The sequence below is a fragment of the Mytilus trossulus genome, chromosome 1, assembly GCF_036588685.1.
Source record: "Mytilus trossulus isolate FHL-02 chromosome 1, PNRI_Mtr1.1.1.hap1, whole genome shotgun sequence".
NCBI classification, from domain to species: domain Eukaryota; kingdom Metazoa; phylum Mollusca; class Bivalvia; order Mytilida; family Mytilidae; genus Mytilus; species Mytilus trossulus.
Genome location: NC_086373.1, coordinates 8,492,513 through 8,513,840, shown reverse-complemented (window position 1 = coordinate 8,513,840; position 21,328 = coordinate 8,492,513). Strand labels below are relative to the sequence as shown.

General features: G+C 30.2%; 1 protein-coding gene across 2 annotated transcripts; it reads right to left on the bottom strand.

Moving 5' to 3' along the window:
• Window positions 1-2,948: 2,948 nt before the first annotated feature.
• Window positions 2,949-21,295, bottom strand: LOC134714416 (glutaryl-CoA dehydrogenase, mitochondrial-like). Of its 2 annotated transcripts, none has more exons than XM_063575659.1 (11): window positions 21,121-21,295; window positions 18,919-18,957; window positions 17,871-18,008; window positions 10,318-10,441; window positions 8,893-9,002; window positions 8,190-8,319; window positions 7,580-7,802; window positions 6,939-7,042; window positions 5,967-6,092; window positions 4,556-4,716; window positions 2,949-3,433 (listed from the first exon to the last, which is right to left on the bottom strand). In XM_063575659.1, the coding sequence occupies exons 1-11, from the start codon at window positions 21,206-21,208 to the stop codon at window positions 3,363-3,365; spliced, it is 1,314 nt and encodes a 437-aa protein (XP_063431729.1). In that variant the 5' UTR covers window positions 21,209-21,295; the 3' UTR covers window positions 2,949-3,362. The 2 variants fall into 2 exon arrangements, with proteins under 2 accessions (XP_063431729.1, XP_063431735.1); XM_063575665.1 differs by having other exon boundaries at window positions 17,871-18,005.
• Between the last annotated feature and the right edge of the window lie 33 nt (window positions 21,296-21,328).

The window sequence follows — 21,328 nt, the reverse complement described above, 5'->3', positions numbered from 1 at the left end:
AAAATTCAATCGGAAAGTCCATAATCCATGGCAAAATTAAATGACATAACACATCAAACGAATGGACAACAACTGTCATATTCCTGACTTGGTACAGGCATTTTCAAATGTAGAAAATGGTGGATTGTCAGTGTGCGTTTGTTTTATGTTGCTTAGACTTTTCTTAGTTCACACTTCAGTTCTTTGGTACTTTTCTCCTTTTTTAGCATTATGAAGGACGATGATAACCTAACATGTTCATACTGTATAACTTAACTTCACAACAATCGTATGAAGAACGATGCATCTTTCTTATTTTCCTTCCGTCATTCTTTAGAAAGCAAACTTGGTGTAATCTTATCATGACCTTGTACCTTAGGCCAATTGTCATGGTATCGTGAATTGATGATCATTGGTGATGATCATAAGTGGCTACAACTTACGGTTTCTGAGCTTTAGTGGCCAACCGACACTGGTTAATTTTCAAAGAGGCATAACCCTACCAATGAGTCGTTGAATCGTTTCGATCCAAATGTAACGAAGAACAAGGGTCTGTTCCTGAACAAATTTCACCCTTTTTTTTTTTTAGGTCTTTCTACTTTTCATGGAAAGACCTTTTGTTTTTCTTCTGATTTTTTTTTCTTCTTCTGTCGTCTGAGATGCATTTTTGTTTTACAACAAAAATGAATGGATGTTTGGCAAATGATGTTGTACAGTAATGGGGGTTTCAAAACTCACCATGTGTGATCGATCACTTATTCTTATATGAGTTATCTCCCCACGTCCCCTTTTTCTTGTTATCGCTATATCTCTAAAACCATAAAAGATTTTTACAAACTGTTTTCACCAAATTGTTCGTCTACTCTTAAGAATGATTTGTTTTATTTTGACTGGAGTGATCCGAAGACATCTCATGGGAGTTGTTTCCCTTTGAAAATTTATGATAGACGATATGTTGGATAAATTCATACGGTATAAGTCGTAGAGGCCTACAGTCTTTTGATATGATATGATATTACTGTTTACAATAAGAGGCAACTTCAACCCATTTAAGTCGAAGTGTTTTGGTCAACCCTTATAGGAGTTTTCTCCCCTTATGTATTTGAAACCAGTATTTCTCCACAACCATACAAGTGATTGACCTGAGGTCTTCCAACTTGAGTTCACTGACCAATGACCTTGAAATTGAGGTCAAGATCGAAGGTCAATTTGATGTTATAAATTTTGCTTGTTATCGTTATTCAAAAGAAACTGTTACAGTTAATGATATAATGTGTTGGACAAATTACTGTTTATGATAAGGGGCAACTTCAACCTATTTAAGTCGAAGTGTTTCAGTCAATCCTTGTCAAAGTTTTCTCCCCTTATGTACTTCAAATCAGTAATACTCCACAACAATACAAGTGATTGACCTGGGTTTCTTTCGATTTGAGATCACTGACCTTTGGCCTTGAAATTGAGGTCAAGGTCGAAGATCAATTAGACGTTCCAGATTTTGACCTTTGTTCAAAATTCTCACTGGTTTATAACAAAACAATTAAGTCTTCTGCATTTGGTTGTAGACATTTCATAATTTATCAGGTCAACCGGAAATGACCCTTTTCTAACCGGAAGTAGCGTATTTCAGACTAATCCTTTGAAAAAGTACTTATATTTCTTATATCAGTTAAAAGTAACAAATTACATCAATCAGGAGTGACATTTTTTAACATCGTTTTTTAAATTTCAATCTCATTATCGAGGTGGAAAGACCTTCAATTGTTCTCTGAAGAATTGGTTTTTAATTTTCTACCTATTAGGGTTATGGAGTTAGAATGAGAAATGATAACAAGGTTAAACAAATAACAAATACAGTAATGACTGTACCTGTAATGTAAAATAAAATCTTTAAAAAGAGTGTTTGTGAGTTTCAGAAGTAGAAAATGATTTCAACTTTTTTTTTTTTTCACATGAAAATTTCCACAAAGTAACAAATTTAAACCTACTCCCTACAAAACTGGTAGGAAAGGCAACAAAATTGTTTTAATTAAAAAGGTTTCGTCACAATATCTAGACATTTTCTTTAAATGTTGCTACAAGTGGGCCAGGGATGTAGGAAACCAAATTTCCCATACATTTGAAATCAAGTATATACGAAAATTCAATTTTACTTTGATCCACACAATTTTAACTCACAAATATCACTATATACTATAGCATGGTTCCAGTAAAAAACACGTTTTTTTTCAAAACTATAGATTGCATAAAATAAGTACACATTATAATTCTCATGATCTTCTTTATTTACAATAATAATAATAAAAAGTATCACAGCCTTAAACACACTAACAAATCATTTCTTATTAAGAATATGAGAGAAATGAATGAGATTAAAACAATATTTTAAGTTTTTCTCTAAAAATAACAAACAGCTGCATCAAGAATCATGATATGCATTTTTAGATTTTGTCATATTTTGCATAATTGAAAGTCCCTAAACTTTGGAACCACAAATCATGTCTTCATGGAACAAAGAACTTTGTAATAAATATAAAAAGATACTTTCCAACAAACCTGAGTTAACATGAAACTTGCAGGAAATGTTGTTTTTTTCAAAATTAAAGTTTAGCTACTCCAATCTGAACATGCTAAAATGTCTTCAAAATGGAAAATCAGCTTGTCTATATGATATCAAGAGTGAAACATTCATAAATTGCTAAGAGCAAACTTCAATTTTATCTAGACCTGCTAGGACAACCTGACAAAGGTTTACCATAAACTAAGCCTTTACTGGTCACAAGCAAAAAGTACAGTTTCTACAGCTGAGCAGAAACTGATTGTTTTTCAGGAGGACCTCAATTTATATTCAACCTGGTCAATAATCTCAAGTTTTCTATGCGATATATTTTCAGAATGTTGTTTAAATATTGCTATCTGTCCTCCTATAACTTTTTTATTTTTTGCCTGCCCCTCTTCATACTCTTTTCTTATTTTTGTGAAAAAGTTTCATCATTAGAAAGAAACATACAAAACGACTAGAAGATTTGTAGTTTCATCCAACAACTACGACTGGCCTTTAAATACTGGCCTATTAACAGTAAAATTTATATGAAACCTGAATAGTTATGACAATGCTATCAATCTGATTAAGATAAATAAAAAACATATACTTGGCACACTGCTTATTATAAAATACAATTTTTGATGTTTTTTATGTATATATATATATAATTTAAAGAACTTTTTTGACATGTTTGAAGCAAACAAAATGAGGTGGACAGTTTCTGTAATGCCACTTAAGCACTGAGGTAATACCAGTATCTTCCACATAGATGATATCATTGATTAAGTTTGTCTTCACCACAGACTGACTAGAAGACTGGTAGAAGTCACAACACACTTTATCAATCTGATGTAAACGCTTGGATTCCTGTAATAGCTCGTCCCAATATCAATGCATGGATGTCATGAGTACCTAATAAACAAGAAAAAAAGTAATCATTATTTACTTTTATTCACATTTTAGTCGTTTACAATGATGATGATGTGATTTTAAGCGACCTTGAACTGCTATACACCCCTGGCACAGTCAGATTGTATACTATACTAACCTTCATATGTAATGGCAGCTTCAAGGTCAGATTGTTTACTATACTAACCTTCATATGTAATGGCAGCTTCAAGGTCAGATTGTATACTATACTAACCTTCATATGTAATGGCAGCTTCAAGGTCAGATTGTATACTATACTAACCTTCATATGTATTGACAGCTTCAAGGTCAGATTGTATACAATACTAACCTTTATATGTTTTGACAGCTTCAAGGTCAGATTGTATACTATACTAACCTTCATATGTTCAAGATCAGATTGTATACTATACTTACCTTCATATGTATTGACAGCTTCAAGGTCAGATTGTAAACAATACTAACCTTTATATGTTTTGACAGCTTCAAGGTCAGATTGTATACTATACTAACCTTCATATGTTCAAGATCAGATTGTATACTATACTAACCTTCATATGTATTGACAGCTTCAAGGTCAGATTGTATACTATACTAACCTTCATATGTAATGGCAGCTTCAAGGTCAGATTGTATACTACACTAACCTTCATATGTATTGACAGCTTCAAGGTCAGATTGTATACTATACTAACCTTCATATGTAATGGCAGCTTCAAGGTCAGATTGTATACTATACTAACCTTCATATGTATTGACAGCTTCAAGGTCAGATTGTACACAATACTAACCTTTATATGTTTTGACAGCTTCAAGGTCAGATTGTATACTATACTAACCTTCATATGTTCAAGATCAGATTGTATACTATACTAACCTTCATATGTTCAAGGTCAGATTGTATACTATACTAACCTTCATATGTTCAAGGTCAGATTGTATACTATACTAACCTTCATATGTAATGACAGCTTCAAGGTCAGATTGTATACTATACTAACCTTCATATGTAATGACAGCTTCAAGGTCAGATTGTATACTATACTAACCTTCATATGTTCAAGGTCAGATTGTATACTATACTAACCTTCATATGTTCAAGATCAGATTGTATACTATACTAACCTTCATATGTATTGACAGCTTCCAGGTTCATCACATGTCGGATCACATGATATTCATCTGAGATTCCATTCCCACCAAGCATGTCTCTTGCCATACGAGCTATGTCTAAAGATTTACCGCAAGAATTTCTCTTTATCATGGAAATCATTTCTGGTGTAGCTCTGGAAAATGATAGATAGGTCATAAAATGCTTAAAACAATTACCTAGTTTTATTAAGAAAGCACAGACATGAAAAGAAACACTCCCGGATTGAAAATTCAACAATCTGTTACATGTATCTAATTAATGTTTGAAACCACACTGCTTGATAATTATTTAAGTATGTGTAAAAGCAGCCACAAGGAAGGAACACTTTCATGACACTATCTTACATGCAAACAGGCAGTTTTTTTCATTCAAACTTTAAATTTTTTCTGTCAAATTCTTTTATCATTAAAAAATACATTTACCTCCAACAACAGCCTTCAACAATAAGCAAAACAAATACAATTTACAAAGCTATTGAAGACATTGAATTGACATATGTAAAACAATTCAAACAAGAAAATAACAGACTAGTTTATGTATAAAATATCACACACAAAAAAAAAGATAACAACTGAATAACAGTCTCCTGACATGGGACAGACACTTACGTGATGTGGCTAACTTAAATATGTTTGGAAGTGCCCGACATTTTCCTAAAAGAGGGACGAAAAATACCAGAGGGACAGTCAAACTCATAAATGGAAAATAAACTGACAAATCCATGGCCAAAAATGGTAAAGACAAACAAAAGTACACATGACACAAAATAGAAAACTAAAGAATAAGCAACACAAACCCCACCAAAAACTAGGGGTGTTCTCATGTGGTCTGTAAGGGTAAGCAGATCCTGCAACACATTTGGCACCTGTTGTGTTGCTAATGTTATAACAAATCCGGTAAATAGCCTTATTTGGTAGTCTAATTCATGAAAAGGAAGATGATGGTAGTTACGACGTAAGGAACATATCCGATATCATATGTGAAACGGTTAATCAATAACAGTCAACCAATTTGTGATGGCATCGGTAAAATTTACAAAGAAATGATTTTAACTTCACCATTTAAACTCTTGGTCAATAGCTTCCTTGTGAGCAGCAACCCTCTATCAAAAATATCATATTAGAAAACACAAGCACAGGAATATCGTATCAATTGGGAGATATATACCCTGTATGCAGGTTCTGCTGGAATGTTGCTACTTAGAATGGAAAGTTTACAATTGGAAAGCTGAAATCATCTATTTTGTTGTAAAGTTTTGTTTTCAACTGACCCTCATTGTCAATTTCTAGATGTAAGTCAAGACCTAACTTGGGAGAGTGGTATAACAGCACCACATAAGAATGCTGTAATCCATAGAATATCGTCTCAATTTGACTGACTTACTTTCCTTGATCCTTTAACCTGCCAACTTGTACACAGGCTTGTAATCCTAAAGAAATCTCTGTTAACATATCAGCCATTTTTTTCTGTATCAACTGGTTTTTGGCCAAAGGTTTTTTGAACTGAATTCTAAAATGAAAATATTGAATATATATATCTTGTTGATAGCTTCAACAATATTGACATTTATTTGATTTGATTTGTTCTAAAATATGCAATTGAAACAGTCTGGGGTTTGAATATCATGTAAAATAATATTTGTGTTATTCTGAAGTTCACAAAAAATATGTCTATTAATTATCACAATATTTAATTTCTTGAAATCATTGTTTTAAGGTAGATAGGGTGTCTTCCCTCATCTTGGATTTGAAATACCTGGAAACAATCTGTCTAGCTCTTTAATAAATGTGCAAATTTTGAAAGTAGTAGGTAGTTCATGTGTAAGAATTTTCATTTTGATATAGAAAATGACATGTTTTATAATATTTGTGGTTGAATTTTACAAAAAACAGAATACTTTTGTGTGATCGCCACATCAGGGGAGGCAACTCAAGTGTAAGGGCAGATAATTCACATACAGTTACTTTTACTGGAATGTGTTATGAATTTACCTATTTTATTATGTAGGCAATAAAACGGGTCCTGTAACCCCATTTTCCCTTTAATTATCTGAAAGCATAATATTACAGCTATTTTCTCATATTTTATCTCAAAATTATATGGTGTAGTTTTTGTTTTATGGCAGAAAATAGGGGTTTTCCATGCATAATATGTACAAAATCTCTCAATTTTGCACAACCTAAAGCATGATAAGCTCTGTGACCCATTCTTTTTATTACGTTTTAAAAAAAAGCATGATATAACCTACATTTTGACAAATTATAACAACATTCTATGGATTAAAATTTAGACATCTACCTTAAATGTGTGTAGAATAAAATCCACAGAAGTTCTATTAACATTTCTCTTGTTTACCTGTCTAATGTATATTGCCTGGCTGTTTCCAAACAAAACTCTGCTGCCCCTAATGTGCCCCAAGCAATACCATAACGTGCACTGTTTAAACAGCCAAAGGGACCCTGGAAAGTAGCAGAATTGTAAATAATAACTAATTATAAGAATTGATCAAGCAAAAAAATACCAGGGTCATCTTAATCTTGAACACTGATTTAAAATAAAAAGAAATATAAAGACAAAGGTTTTTAATTTTGAAAAAATATATATATTAATACCGGTAATTCATGTGTTTTTCAAAAAAAAATTTTTTTTTTATCCATTTGAGTTCTACCCCAAGAAATTATTAATGTGCAAAATTAAACTTAAAAAATTATTATCTCTGTATGAATTTCGTACATAATGTTTAAATTATATTTTATTATCACAGTATTACTTTTACACAAATCAAATCTATAAAGACAGAACCAAAAGACAACTAATGACAAGATATAATTGCAATTTTGTGGAAATTTAGAAAAAAAATTGCACTCCTACTAAATTTAAAAGTATTCATGGCACACAAATAAAACTTACAAACCAATACCAGGCACATTTGCATGAACAGGTTTATATGACTATTCCTTTAAAATTTTAACACAGAATAAAGCTAGTAAACCTACCCCTAGTCCCATGACATTTGGTAGCATGTTTTCTTCAGGTACTTCTACATCTTCCATAGAGATCTGTCCTGTGATACTGGCTCTCAGTGAAAACTTGCCTTGAATGACTGGAGCTGTTAAACCTTTCATTCCTTTCTCTAATATAAATCCTCTGATTTTATTGTTGTCTCTATCGCACTTACCCCAAACAATGAATACATCTGCAATAGGGGAGTTTGTAATCCTGCAAAAACAAAAATCTACTGTAGAACTTGTACAGTGTCATCAATAAACATTAAATAGGCGTATTCTATGAACTTCTATCAGGGGTGATCCAGAACATCTCTGACTGAGGATAGTTAACAGGGTGGGGTATTTTTCGTATTAATTATCACCCCATTAATCCCTATTCTTTTAGCACCCTTTAGGCTTTACTCTCTCTCTTTTTAATTTGTGGTCCTAATTTTCACTCATCTATAAACCTCCATTAGGACTCCCATTCATTGTTTTTAAATCAAGTAAAATATGCATAATTTAAAGGAATCAGCTCATTATTTAACAATGAGAAAAACTTTTGGAATACAAATTATCACTCTATATACAGTGAATGAACAGTTTTGTCGTGACTTACCAAGATTTAGTACCATTGAGTGTGAATGTTTTACTGGATGGATTGTATCTGGCTTTAGTTTCCATAGATGAGGGATCACTTCCATGGTTAGGTTCTGTTAATCCAAAACACCCTATTAGCTCACCTTTTGCTGGAAAAAAGTAAATATCTTTTCTAACATTTTGTAAATATATTTATATCTTTTTAAAATAGCATACATACAAATATCAATAGCTGTGTTTTACAAAATTTCTGATAAACAGTAAAGTGGCACCAACAGAGCAATGTAAGTACTGGAACCCCATGCCACACTCTAAATCCTCATCTGCAGCAACTCAGCAATAATTATTCAATCAGTTTTTAAATTGTGATAAAAAAAATCTTCTTCTTGTCTACAAATGTCTCTTTTTTTAAACTTTCCTTTAAACGTATCAAATTTTATACCAGCTATTTACCAATAAATCAAATTTTGTACATGCCTTCAAGTGTATCTAGATTTATCTTGTTTACAAATTTATCTCAATTACCACTTGCCAACATATGTACAAAAGAGTTTCTAATATTGTATCGGTATACATATTTATCTAATTTTGTACTTGCCCATTAATTCAGTTAACATTGTATATTGTCTACAAAGGAAACTAATTCTGTACTGGCATACAAATGATTTCAATTTTGAACTTGTCTATAAATATATCTTATTCCTTATAAATAGCAGTCTTACCTAATTTTGGTAAGTATTTTAGTTTCTGTTCTTCTGTACCATATTCATTTATTGGATGCATAACTAATGAAGACTGGACACTCATGGCTGATCTGTATCCACTGTCTACCCTTTAAAAGAAAGTATATTACATGATAGAATGCACACATCATGTAAAGAAAAGATAACCAAAGCATCGTCTGGCATGGTGAGCTGGAATAAAGAAGTAGAACTTTGGCTCCAGTAGGGTATACCGCTTTTAATTTAAAAGGTCACCTATCTATAAATTTCTTTATTTACAGAACTATATCCACTTAAGAAACATCATGTGAGCCTGCAAATACACTTATCACAAAAATCATTATTTAAAAAAACTTCTTAATTTTGTTTTTGTTTTTAAAAAACAACCAAATACGGTATAGCATAAGGATGGATTCCAGTCTAAAAATACACTTTATATATATCCAGGTCTATCTTTTACCTCTAATTCTAACCTAAAACAAATAATTTTAAGAAATTTCCATTGTATGTAAAATATGATGTGCATCAATATTTCGTCTAATTAAATTTAGAATATTTAAGGAGCACTACATGTATCTAAATGATATATATAAAAAATGTAATTTATGGTTTTTTTTCAATCAATAATGAAATGTAAATAGTGAAATAATAATTCGCTTTTAGCAGCCATTCAATTTTGTCATAATAAGCTAAAAAAAACATTGATTATGAATTATTCACTTGCAAGTGAATAATTTCAACCTCATTGAATCCGTATTCATGTGAACTTCAATTTAACCCCTTAGCTTGAGATGGATAACAAGTGAATTAATTTGTATGTGTAAAGTTAGTTTTAAGAAGGAAAAGAATGTCAACATTGAAAGTGAAACAAAGGTATATCATTTGATTGACTGACTCAATCCACAGAAAAATCATTCTTATACAGGTAAAAAATGATAATAAACATTTATTCTATATCTATAATATTAAATTAAATCATCCTAAAGCACGAGTTTGCTTAATCTTATTTATATCTATATATTTATGTTTACATCGCTTATATGGTTATTGTATGACTTAGGGGTCAACTCTATAATTAATTAGATGGCATCTAGACTAAAATACACACTTAACAAAGCTACATATTTTCATGTCTGTGCCCTGTTAATTGTATATTTTAGACTTTTAATGGTTTGGATAAATGTTTTACATTGTTATAAATCAAATATGAGAATTTGATTAAAATCGGTGAATGTAAATTTGACAGCTATTGGTCCTTAAATAATAATGAAAAAGCCTTTTATCACCAAACTTGCAAAAATATTTTTTTATTTTTATGTAATCCTTTGAGGCAATTATTCATTCTTCTGATGGTTTTGTTCAACAAAGTATTTTCACATAGCTGTATTAATGGTATTAGGGGCAGCCAACTTTCTAACACCTTACCTCTCTACTTCCCTAGCTATGAGACCATAAGCCACAGATGACACTCCAGCACAACCATAACCATGTATATGTGGTCCAAGTACTCCTATAGATCCCATTTCTGGTATGATCTCTCTATCAAATTCTTAGAATAAAAGATATGTAGAGTCATATTTGTATGTCACAACTATCAAACTTATCAAGTCTTAGAATAAAAGATATGTAGAGTCATATTTGTATGTCACAACTATCAAACTATCAAGTCTTAGAATAAAAGATATGTACAGTCATATTTGTATGTCACAACTATCAAACTTATCAAGTCTTAGAATAAAAGATATGTAGAGTCATATTTGTATGTCACAACTATCAAACTTATCAAGTCTTAGAATAAAAGATATGTACAGTCATATTTGTATGTCACAACTATCAAACTATCAAGTCTTAGAATAAAAGATATGTAGAGTCATATTTGTATGTCACAACTATCAAACTATCAAGTCTTACAATAAAAGATATGTAGAGTCATATTTGTATGTCACAACTATCAAACTATCAAGTCTTAGAATAAAAGATATGTAGAGTCATATTTGTATGTCACAACTATCAAACTTATCAAGTCTTAGAATAAAAGATATGTAGAGTCATATCTGTATGTCACAACTATCAAACTTATCAAGTCTTAGAATAAAAGATATGTAGAGTCATATCTGTATGTCACAACTATCAAACTATCAAGTCTTAGAATAAAAGATATGTAGAGTCATATCTGTATGTCACAACTATCAAACTATCAAGTCTTAGAATAAAAGATATGTAGAGTCATATCTGTATGTCACAACTATCAAACTTATCAAGTCTTAGAATAAAAGATATGTAGAGTCATATTTGTATGTCACAACTATCAAACTTATCAAGTCTTAGAATAAAAGATATGTAGAGTCATATTTGTATGTCACAACTATCAAACTATCAAGTCTTAGAATAAAAGATATGTACAGTCATATTTGTATGTCACAACTATCAAACTTATCAAGTCTTAGAATAAAAGATATGTACAGTCATATTTGTATGTCACAACTATCAAACTTATCAAGTCTTAGAATAAAAGATATGTACAGTCATATTTGTATGTCACAACTATCAAACTATCAAGTCTTAGAATAAAAGATATGTACAGTCATATTTGTATGTCACAACTATCAAACTATCAAGTCTTACAATAAAAGATATGTAGAGTCATATTTGTATGTCACAACTATCAAACTATCAAGTCTTAGAATAAAAGATATGTACAGTCATATTTGTATGTCACAACTATCAAACTATCAAGTCTTAGAATAAAAGATATGTACAGTCATATTTGTATGTCACAACTATCAAACTATCAAGTCTTAGAATAAAAGATATGTACAGTCATATTTGTATGTCACAACTATCAAACTATCAAGTCTTAGAATAAAAGATATGTACAGTCATATTTGTATGTCACAACTATCAAACTATCAAGTCTTAGAATAAAAGATATGTAGAGTCATATTTGTATGTCACAACTATCAAACTATCAAGTCTTAGAATAAAAGATATGTAGAGTCATATTTGTATGTCACAACTATCAAACTATCAAGTCTTAGAATAAAAGATATGTAGTCATATTTGTATGTCACAACTATCAAACTTATCAAGTCTTAGAATAAAAGATATGTAGAGTCATATTTGTATGTCACAACTATCAAACTTATCAAGTCTTAGAATAAAAGATATGTAGTGTCATATTTGTATGTCACAACTATCAAACTATCAAGTCTTAGAATAAAAGATATGTAGAGTCATATTTGTATGTCACAACTATCAAACTATCAAGTCTTAGAATAAAAGATATGTACAGTCATATTTGTATGTCACAACTATCAAACTTATCAAGTCTTAGAATAAAAGATATGTAGAGTCATATTTGTATGTCACAACTATCAAACTATCAAGTCTTAGAATAAAAGATATGTAGAGTCATATTTGTATGTCACAACTATCAAACTTATCAAGTCTTAGAATAAAAGATATGTAGTGTCATATTTGTATGTCACAACTATCAAACTATCAAGTCTTAGAATAAAAGATATGTAGAGTCATATTTGTATGTCACAACTATCAAACTATCAAGTCTTAGAATAAAGATATGTACAGTCATATTTGTATGTCACAACTATCAAACTTATCAAGTCTTAGAATAAAAGATATGTAGAGTCATATTTGTATGTCACAACTATCAAACTATCAAGTCTTAGAATAAAAGATATGTAGAGTCATATTTGTATGTCACAACTATCAAACTATCAAGTCTTAGAATAAAAGATATGTACAGTCATATTTGTATGTCACAACTATCAAACTTATCAAGTCTTAGAATAAAAGATATGTAGAGTCATATTTGTATGTCACAACTATCAAACTATCAAGTCTTAGAATAAAAGATATGTAGAGTCATATTTGTATGTCACAACTATCAAACTATCAAGTCTTAGAATAAAAGATATGTACAGTCATATTTGTATGTCACAACTATCAAACTATCAAGTCTTAGAATAAAAGATATGTAGAGTCATATTTGTATGTCACAACTATCAAACTTATCAAGTCTTAGAATAAAAGATATGTAGAGTCATATTTGTATGTCACAACTATCAAACTATCAAATTCTTAGAATAAAAGATATGTAGAGTCATATTTGTATTTCACAACTATCAAACTATCAAGTCTTAGAATAAAAGATATGTAGTCATATTTGTATGTCACAACTATCAAACTATCAAGTCTTAGAATAAAAGATATGTAGAGTCATATTTGTATGTCACAACTATCAAACTTATCAAGTCTTAGAATAAAAGATATGTACAGTCATATTTGTATGTCACAACTATCAAACTATCAAGTCTTAGAATAAAAGATATGTAGAGTCATATTTGTATGTCACAACTATCAAACTATCAAGTCTTAGAATAAAAGATATGTACAGTCATATTTGTATGTCACAACTTTCAAACTATCAAGTCTTAGAATAAAAGACATGTAGAGTCATATTTGTATGTCACAACTATCAAACTTATCAAGTCTTAGAATAAAAGATATGTAGAGTCATATTTGTATGTCACAACTATCAAACTATCAAGTCTTAGAATAAAAGACATGTAGAGTCATATTTGTATGTCACAACTATCAAACTATCAAATTCTTAGAATAAAAGATATGTAGAGTCATATTTGTATGTCACAACTATCAAACTATCAAGTCTTAGAATAAAAGATATGTAGAGTCATATTTGTATGTCACAACTATCAAACTATCAAGTCTTAGAATAAAAGATATGTAGAGTCATATTTGTATGTCACAACTATCAAACTATCAAGTCTTAGAATAAAAGATATGTAGAGTCATATTTGTATGTCACAACTATCAAACTATCAAATTCTTAGAATAAAAGATATGTAGAGTCATATTTGTATGTCACAACTATCAAACTATCAAGTCTTAGAATAAAAGATATGTAGAGTCATATTTGTATGTCACAACTATCAAACTTATCAAGTCTTAGAATAAAAGATATGTAGAGTCATATTTGTATGTCACAACTATCAAACTTATCAAGTCTTAGAATAAAAGATATGTAGTCATATTTGTATGTCACAACTATCAAACTTATCAAGTCTTAGAATAAAAGATATGTAGAGTCATATTTGTATGTCACAACTATCAAACTATCAAGTCTTAGAATAAAAGATATGTAGAGTCATATTTGTATGTCACAACTATCAAACTATCAAGTCTTAGAATAAAAGATATGTAGAGTCATATCTGTATGTCACAACTATCAAACTATCAAGTCTTAGAATAAAAGATATGTAGAGTCATATTTGTATGTCACAACTATCAAACTATCAAGTCTTAGAATAAAAGATATGTAGTCATATTTGTATGTCACAACTATCAAACTATCAAGTCTTAGAATAAAAGATATGTAGAGTCATATTTGTATGTCACAACTATCAAACTATCAAGTCTTAGAATAAAAGATATGTAGAGTCATATTTGTATGTCACAACTATCAAACTTATCAAGTCTTAGAATAAAAGATATGTAGAGTCATATTTGTATGTCACAACTATCAAACTTATCAAGTCTTAGAATAAAAGATATGTAGAGTCATATTTGTATGTCACAACTATCAAACTATCAAGTCTTAGAATAAAAGATATGTAGAGTCATATTTGTATGTCACAACTATCAAACTATCAAGTCTTAGAATAAAGATATGTAGAGTCATATTTGTATGTCACAACTATCAAACTATCAAGTCTTAGAATAAAAGATATGTAGAGTCATATTTGTATGTCACAACTATCAAACTATCAAATTCTTAGAATAAAAGATATGTAGAGTCATATTTGTATGTCACAACTATCAAACTATCAAGTCTTAGAATAAAAGATATGTAGAGTCATATTTGTATGTCACAACTATCAAACTATCAAGTCTTAGAATAAAAGATATGTAGAGTCATATTTGTATGTCACAACTATCAAACTATCAAGTCTTAGAATAAAAGATATGTAGTCATATTTGTATGTCACAACTATCAAACTATCAAGTCTTAGAATAAAAGATATGTAGAGTCATATTTGTATGTCACAACTATCAAACTATCAAGTCTTAGAATAAAAGATATGTAGAGTCATATTTGTATGTCACAACTATCAAACTATCAAATTCTTAGAATAAAAGATATGTAGAGTCATATTTGTATGTCACAACTATCAAACTATCAAGTCTTAGAATAAAAGATATGTAGAGTCATATTTGTATGTCACAACTATCAAACTATCAAGTCTTAGAATAAAAGATATGTAGAGTCATATTTGTATGTCACAACTATCAAACTATCAAGTCTTAGAATAAAAGATATGTAGAGTCATATTTGTATGTCACAACTATCAAACTATCAAATTCTTAGAATAAAAGATATGTAGAGTCATATTTGTATGTCACAACTATCAAACTTATCAAGTCTTAGAATAAAAGATATGTAGAGTCATATTTGTATGTCACAACTATCAAACTTATCAAGTCTTAGAATAAAAGATATGTAGAGTCATATTTGTATGTCACAACTATCAAACTATCAAGTCTTAGAATAAAAGATATGTACAGTCATATTTGTATGTCACAACTATCAAACTATCAAGTCTTAGAATAAAAGATATGTACAGTCATATTTGTATGTCACAACTATCAAACTATCAAGTCTTAGAATAAAAGATATGTAGAGTCATATTTGTATGTCACAACTATCAAACTATCAAGTCTTAGAATAAAAGATATGTACAGTCATATTTGTATGTCACAACTATCAAACTTATCAAGTCTTAGAATAAAAGATATGTAGAGTCATATTTGTATGTCACAACTATCAAACTTATCAAGTCTTAGAATAAAAGATATGTAGAGTCATATTTGTATGTCACAACTATCAAACTTATCAAGTCTTAGAATAAAAGATATGTAGAGTCATATTTGTATGTCACAACTATCAAACTATCAAGTCTTAGAATAAAAGATATGTAGAGTCATATTTGTATGTCACAACTATCAAACTATCAAGTCTTAGAATAAAAGATATGTAGAGTCATATTTGTATGTCACAACTATCAAACTTATCAAGTCTTAGAATAAAAGATATGTAGAGTCATATTTGTATGTCACAACTATCAAACTATCAAGTCTTAGAATAAAAGATATGTAGAGTCATATTTGTATGTCACAACTATCAAACTATCAAGTCTTAGAATAAAAGACATGTAGAGTCATATTTGTATGTCACAACTATCAAACTTATCAAGTCTTAGAATAAAAGACATGTAGAGTCATATTTGTATGTCACAACTATCAAACTTATCAAGTCTTAGAATAAAAGACATGTAGAGTCATATTTGTATGTCACAACTATCAAATTTATCAAGTCTTAGAATAAAAGATATGTAGAGTCATATTTGTATGTCACAACTATCAAACTTATCAAGTCTTAGAATAAAAGACATGTAGAGTCATATTTGTATGTCACAACTATCAAACTTATCAAGTCTTAGAATAAAAGATATGTAGAGTCATATTTATATGTCACAACTATCAAACTATCAAGTCTTAGAATAAAAGATATGTACAGTCATATTTGTATGTCACAACTATCAAACTTATCAAGTCTTAGAATAAAAGATATGTAGAGTCATATTTGTATGTCACAACTATCAAACTATCAAGTCTTAGAATAAAAGATATGTAGAGTCATATTTGTATGTCACAACTATCAAACTATCAAGTCTTAAAATAAAAGATATGTAGAGTCATATTTGTATGTCACAACTATCAAACTATCAAGTCTTAGAATAAAAGATATGTAGAGTCATATTTGTATGTCACAACTATCAAACTATCAAGTCTTAGAATAAAAGATATGTAGAGTCATATTTGTATGTCACAACTATCAAACTATCAAGTCTTAGAATAAAAGATATGTAGAGTCATATTTGTATGTCACAACTATCAAACTATCAAGTCTTAGAATAAAAGATATGTAGAGTCATATTTGTATGTCACAACTATCAAACTATCAAGTCTTAGAATAAAAGATATGTAGAGTCATATTTGTATGTCACAACTATCAAACTATCAAGTCTTAGAATAAAAGATATGTACAGTCATATTTGTATGTCACAACTATCAAACTATCAAGTCTTAGAATAAAAGATATGTACAGTCATATTTGTATGTCACAACTATCAAACTATCAAGTCTTAGAATAAAAGATATGTACAGTCATATTTGTATGTCACAACTATCAAACTATCAAGTCTTAGAATAAAAGATATGTACAGTCATATTTGTATGTCACAACTATCAAACTATCAAGTCTTAGAATAAAAGATATGTACAGTCATATCTGTATGTCACAACTATCAAACTATCAAGTCTTAGAATAAAAGATATGTACAGTCATATTTGTATGTCACAACTATCAAACTATCAAGTCTTAGAATAAAAGATATGTACAGTCATATTTGTATGTCACAACTATCAAACTATCAAGTCTTAGAATAAAAGATATGTAGAGTCATATTTGTATGTCACAACTATCAAACTATCAAGTCTTAGAATAACAGATATGTACAGTCATATTTGTATGTCACAACTATCAAACTTATCAAGTCTTAGAATAAAAGATATGTACAGTCATATTTGTATGTCACAACTATCAAACTATCAAGTCTTAGAATAAAAGATATGTAGAGTCATATTTGTATGTCACAACTATCAAACTTATCAAGACTATCTCAAAATCCATTTAAAGGCTTATTGTGGTTTTGGGGGTGAATAAACTAAAAAGAGACAGGATTGAAATTGATGAATAAACACAACATTCACAAGGTGTACATGAAGATGCAGTCAATGAATTAAAACAGTTTTTTTAATTTTACATCATAATCAGATAATCTTACTAGATGTATATATAAATATTATATATTTACTTTCATTTCTGTTTGCCATGAGGACTCTTGGCATTAATCTGTCTTGGCAGTAGGCCCTAAACTGGTCCCGAACCAATATCTCATCTTCTAATAATAGATTCTCCAGATTCAGTGCATCCTGCCAGTTAAAGGTTGCTGCTGTTACAAAATAAATTTGTAAATAAACCAAAATATTTTCTTTGGAATCAAGAATACTTAGTTGTGTTTTTTAATAAACTTACATGTATGTGGGATTATCATCATTGCATATAGAAAGCTGAAATCAAGCCTATATATACTATCTTTTAAAATTTCCTTAGATTTTGGGAAAAAAATACAAATTCGTATTCTTTTATGCTTTTGATACATATTACATAAACACATTATAAATATTTGTCAAGTTTTAAAATGTCATTTTCAAACATTATCACAGTTTGAATACTGTTACCACACAACACTGACAAAGGTTTGTTAAGAGATTACGTCAGGGTTTCTTTTCATTTTTTCCCCCATTGTTTGTGATTGAAATTACAACTCCTGTACCATAATGTATTTTATTGGTATCAGTTCGTCAAATGTTGCTTTGACTATACAAATGCTGATATAAATGACGTTTCTATCTTTAGAAACACCACAGTCACAACTTAGTTATTTTTTTCTGTTTACATCAATGTTAGAATACAATAAACAAGTTTTTTACATAAAAAAAAAATCTCTGCTTTAAGTAATAAGTGATGCAAAGTTATATTTGAAAAAAAATCTTTTCAATACATGTATATCTTAAACAGATTATTTTTAATGAACTTTACATATTGCTGTATGTTTGCAGGCACGGATCCAGAGGGCGGAGGGGGTGTTTCCAGGGGTTGGAACCCCCTTTTTTTTATGGACATCAATGCATTTGAATGGGGACATGTAATTGGAACCCCCCCATTTTTCCTGGGTTAGGAACCCCCCCTTTTAAAATGGCTGGATCCGCCCCTGGTTTGTGCTGTATAATCATGTAAACAAAACCTCTGCTACTACATGTAGCATTAATTTTAAATACTGATTCCTTAAAATAACATACCTTCAGTTTTAACATTATCTTTAGTTTGAGTCTGTGCTTCTGTAGATTTGTTAAGGAAATATTCATCTTTTCACAGAAAATATAATTCACTCTGCACTGTATGAAAACACATACATGACATACAAATCAAGAACATGTAAACTAATATTTTTGAATATCTATAAATAATTGTATTTTTTTCTCTTTTACATCTGTGTTCAATAGTCTATCAACACAAAGAGATTCTCAAAAAATTGTTACAAATAAAATTACCATATACATGTATAACATAATTTTTATCTGACATCATGTACATGTACCTTATATTATAAACACTACAATAATATGCAAATTACAGATAATTACACACATTGTTATTATAAGTAAATTATTACTTGCACAACTAAGATTGATTAATTAATTGTTGTTTCCTAAATGTCCAGTGGTAAATATTTTGTGCATGTTCAAGACATCAAGAAAAATTAAACAATAAGTACAATAGGCATGTTCTACAAAAGAGTTCGTTCTAGATGAACTTGGTTTGAGAAATTTAGACTGCCGCAGGAAAATAAGGGCATATTGGATTTCTAGAAATTAAGCCTTGCAACAGGCCACCTATGGACCCCTTGGCGCTTTCTTTATGCAAGGCATCAGATTAAACGCTCCATTCCTACCCATAGCGGCTTCAAATTTGAACATCCTGAACAGTCAAACAGACAACCCTCTTTCTTTGAGAGGGTTTTTCTTCTGGTCAGAGGAAGACCAATGAGGGGAATATGACCTTTATCGGGACTCCAGGGTCAGGTGTTTTAAAGCTAGGGAATTTGTGATTGAGCCTTTGGAATCCGGGAATTCTTTTTTCAAATTTAAGGATATTGAGTTTAAATTTATTCAAATTCAGGACCTCAGGATTTCATGTTTTTAAGCCCAGGATTTCAGTATCAGGACTCCTTCTACCCACCTCACCAATGGTAACAATATTAATTATTTCTATTCTCCAGTCACAACTTAAATTCTTCTAGTAGTATACTAGTATTAAAGATTAGTACAAAGTACTGGTACTACCGGTGAGGGAAGGCAGAACCTTATTCGGGACGTCAGGATTAGGTGTATTTGAGCTCGTGATTTCAGGATTGATTCTTTTGGGAAACAAGAATTCTATTTTTGAAATTTGTGATGGGGGATTTAAATTTCTTAATTCAGGACCTCAGGATTTATTTTTTTAAGCCCGGCATTTCGGGACTGGGCCCCTCCTAGTCCTACAAATAGGCGTCCCAGAAAAAAATAGCCTTGCCAGAGTCATAATTATGAATTCTAGTCAAATCGGCACCCGGTTAAATCGGCACTCAGTATAGTCAAATCGGCACCTAGTCAAATTGGCACCTGGTTAAATCGGCACTTTATATAGTCAATTCGGCACCCATGTTAGATTTGTTTAATATACATATTTTAACAGTAATTTCAGCAGAAACAGTAAAAATAAGGGGTTGTCCAGAAAAATTCACCTAGTTTTATTCACATTTTTTTGGAGTTGATGTATAAATATTTTCTTTTAACTAAGTGCGTATTTTAGTTATATATACAATTATCAAGGATTTGTATAGTTCTCACTATACAAATCCTTGCAATGATATATGAGGTACGGTACTGCATATTTTGTATGCACTTTTTAACAGTTGAACATTTTGCAGGATTGTTGGTTTAATGCTGTTTAAACTCTCCTGAAAAAACACCTTGAATTGCTAATTATTTTGCATGAAAGTTTGAATTATTGAAAGGGACTCATAGTTTTCCATTTTATTGCTTCTAATTCAGTGTCTCATTGTTAAACATTAGCTTGTGTAAGTGTTCTTTGTTTCTATTGAAGTATATATAATATCAAATATTTTTTGGATGCCGATTTGACTATACTGAGTGCCGATTTGACCAGGTGCCGATTTGACTTTTTCTATGGGTGCCGATTTGACTTGTACCCATAATTATTTGGACTAGGCCCCTCCAACCCCCCTCACCAGTGGCATTGGCAGTGCCTGTGGTATAAATAAGGACATTTTAGAATTGTTCTAGGGAAAACTGGATTGGTATTTAATTATTTTGTAAATATAAACAAATAGTTGAGCAAGAGTATAAAGTCATCTATAAAATGTTTCGATTTCATTGGATGATTGGGACAAGGCCCATTTTTGTCTTGTTTACCTTTATTATTGTTTTATCAAAGGATACGAGCAGTTCCTTGGCATCTACATGAGATGGCTGTAATTTTGTGTCGTATAACATTCGAAATACGAAATCTTGATGCTATAAACGCCATTTCCACAATAATAGTTCTTTAAAAAGTTTCGTAAGAGGATAAATCTATCTGACCTTGAACTTCTGAAAATTTGCCGCGGAACATAAAATAATATTCGGTTCTTAATATATAGTAAACACA

Coding starts and splice junctions, on each gene's coding strand:
- LOC134714416 (XM_063575659.1), bottom strand. CDS start 21,208: ATGGCGTTTATAGCATCAAGATTTCGTATTTCGAATGTTATACGACAC. Junction 18,958..21,120: donor TAGATGCCAAGGAACTGCTC/GTATCCTTTGAT, acceptor ACAAATCTACAG/AAGCACAGACTCAAACTAAA. Junction 10,442..17,870: donor CATGGCAAACAGAAATGAAA/GTAAATATATAA, acceptor TTTTATTCTAAG/AATTTGATAGAGAGATCATA.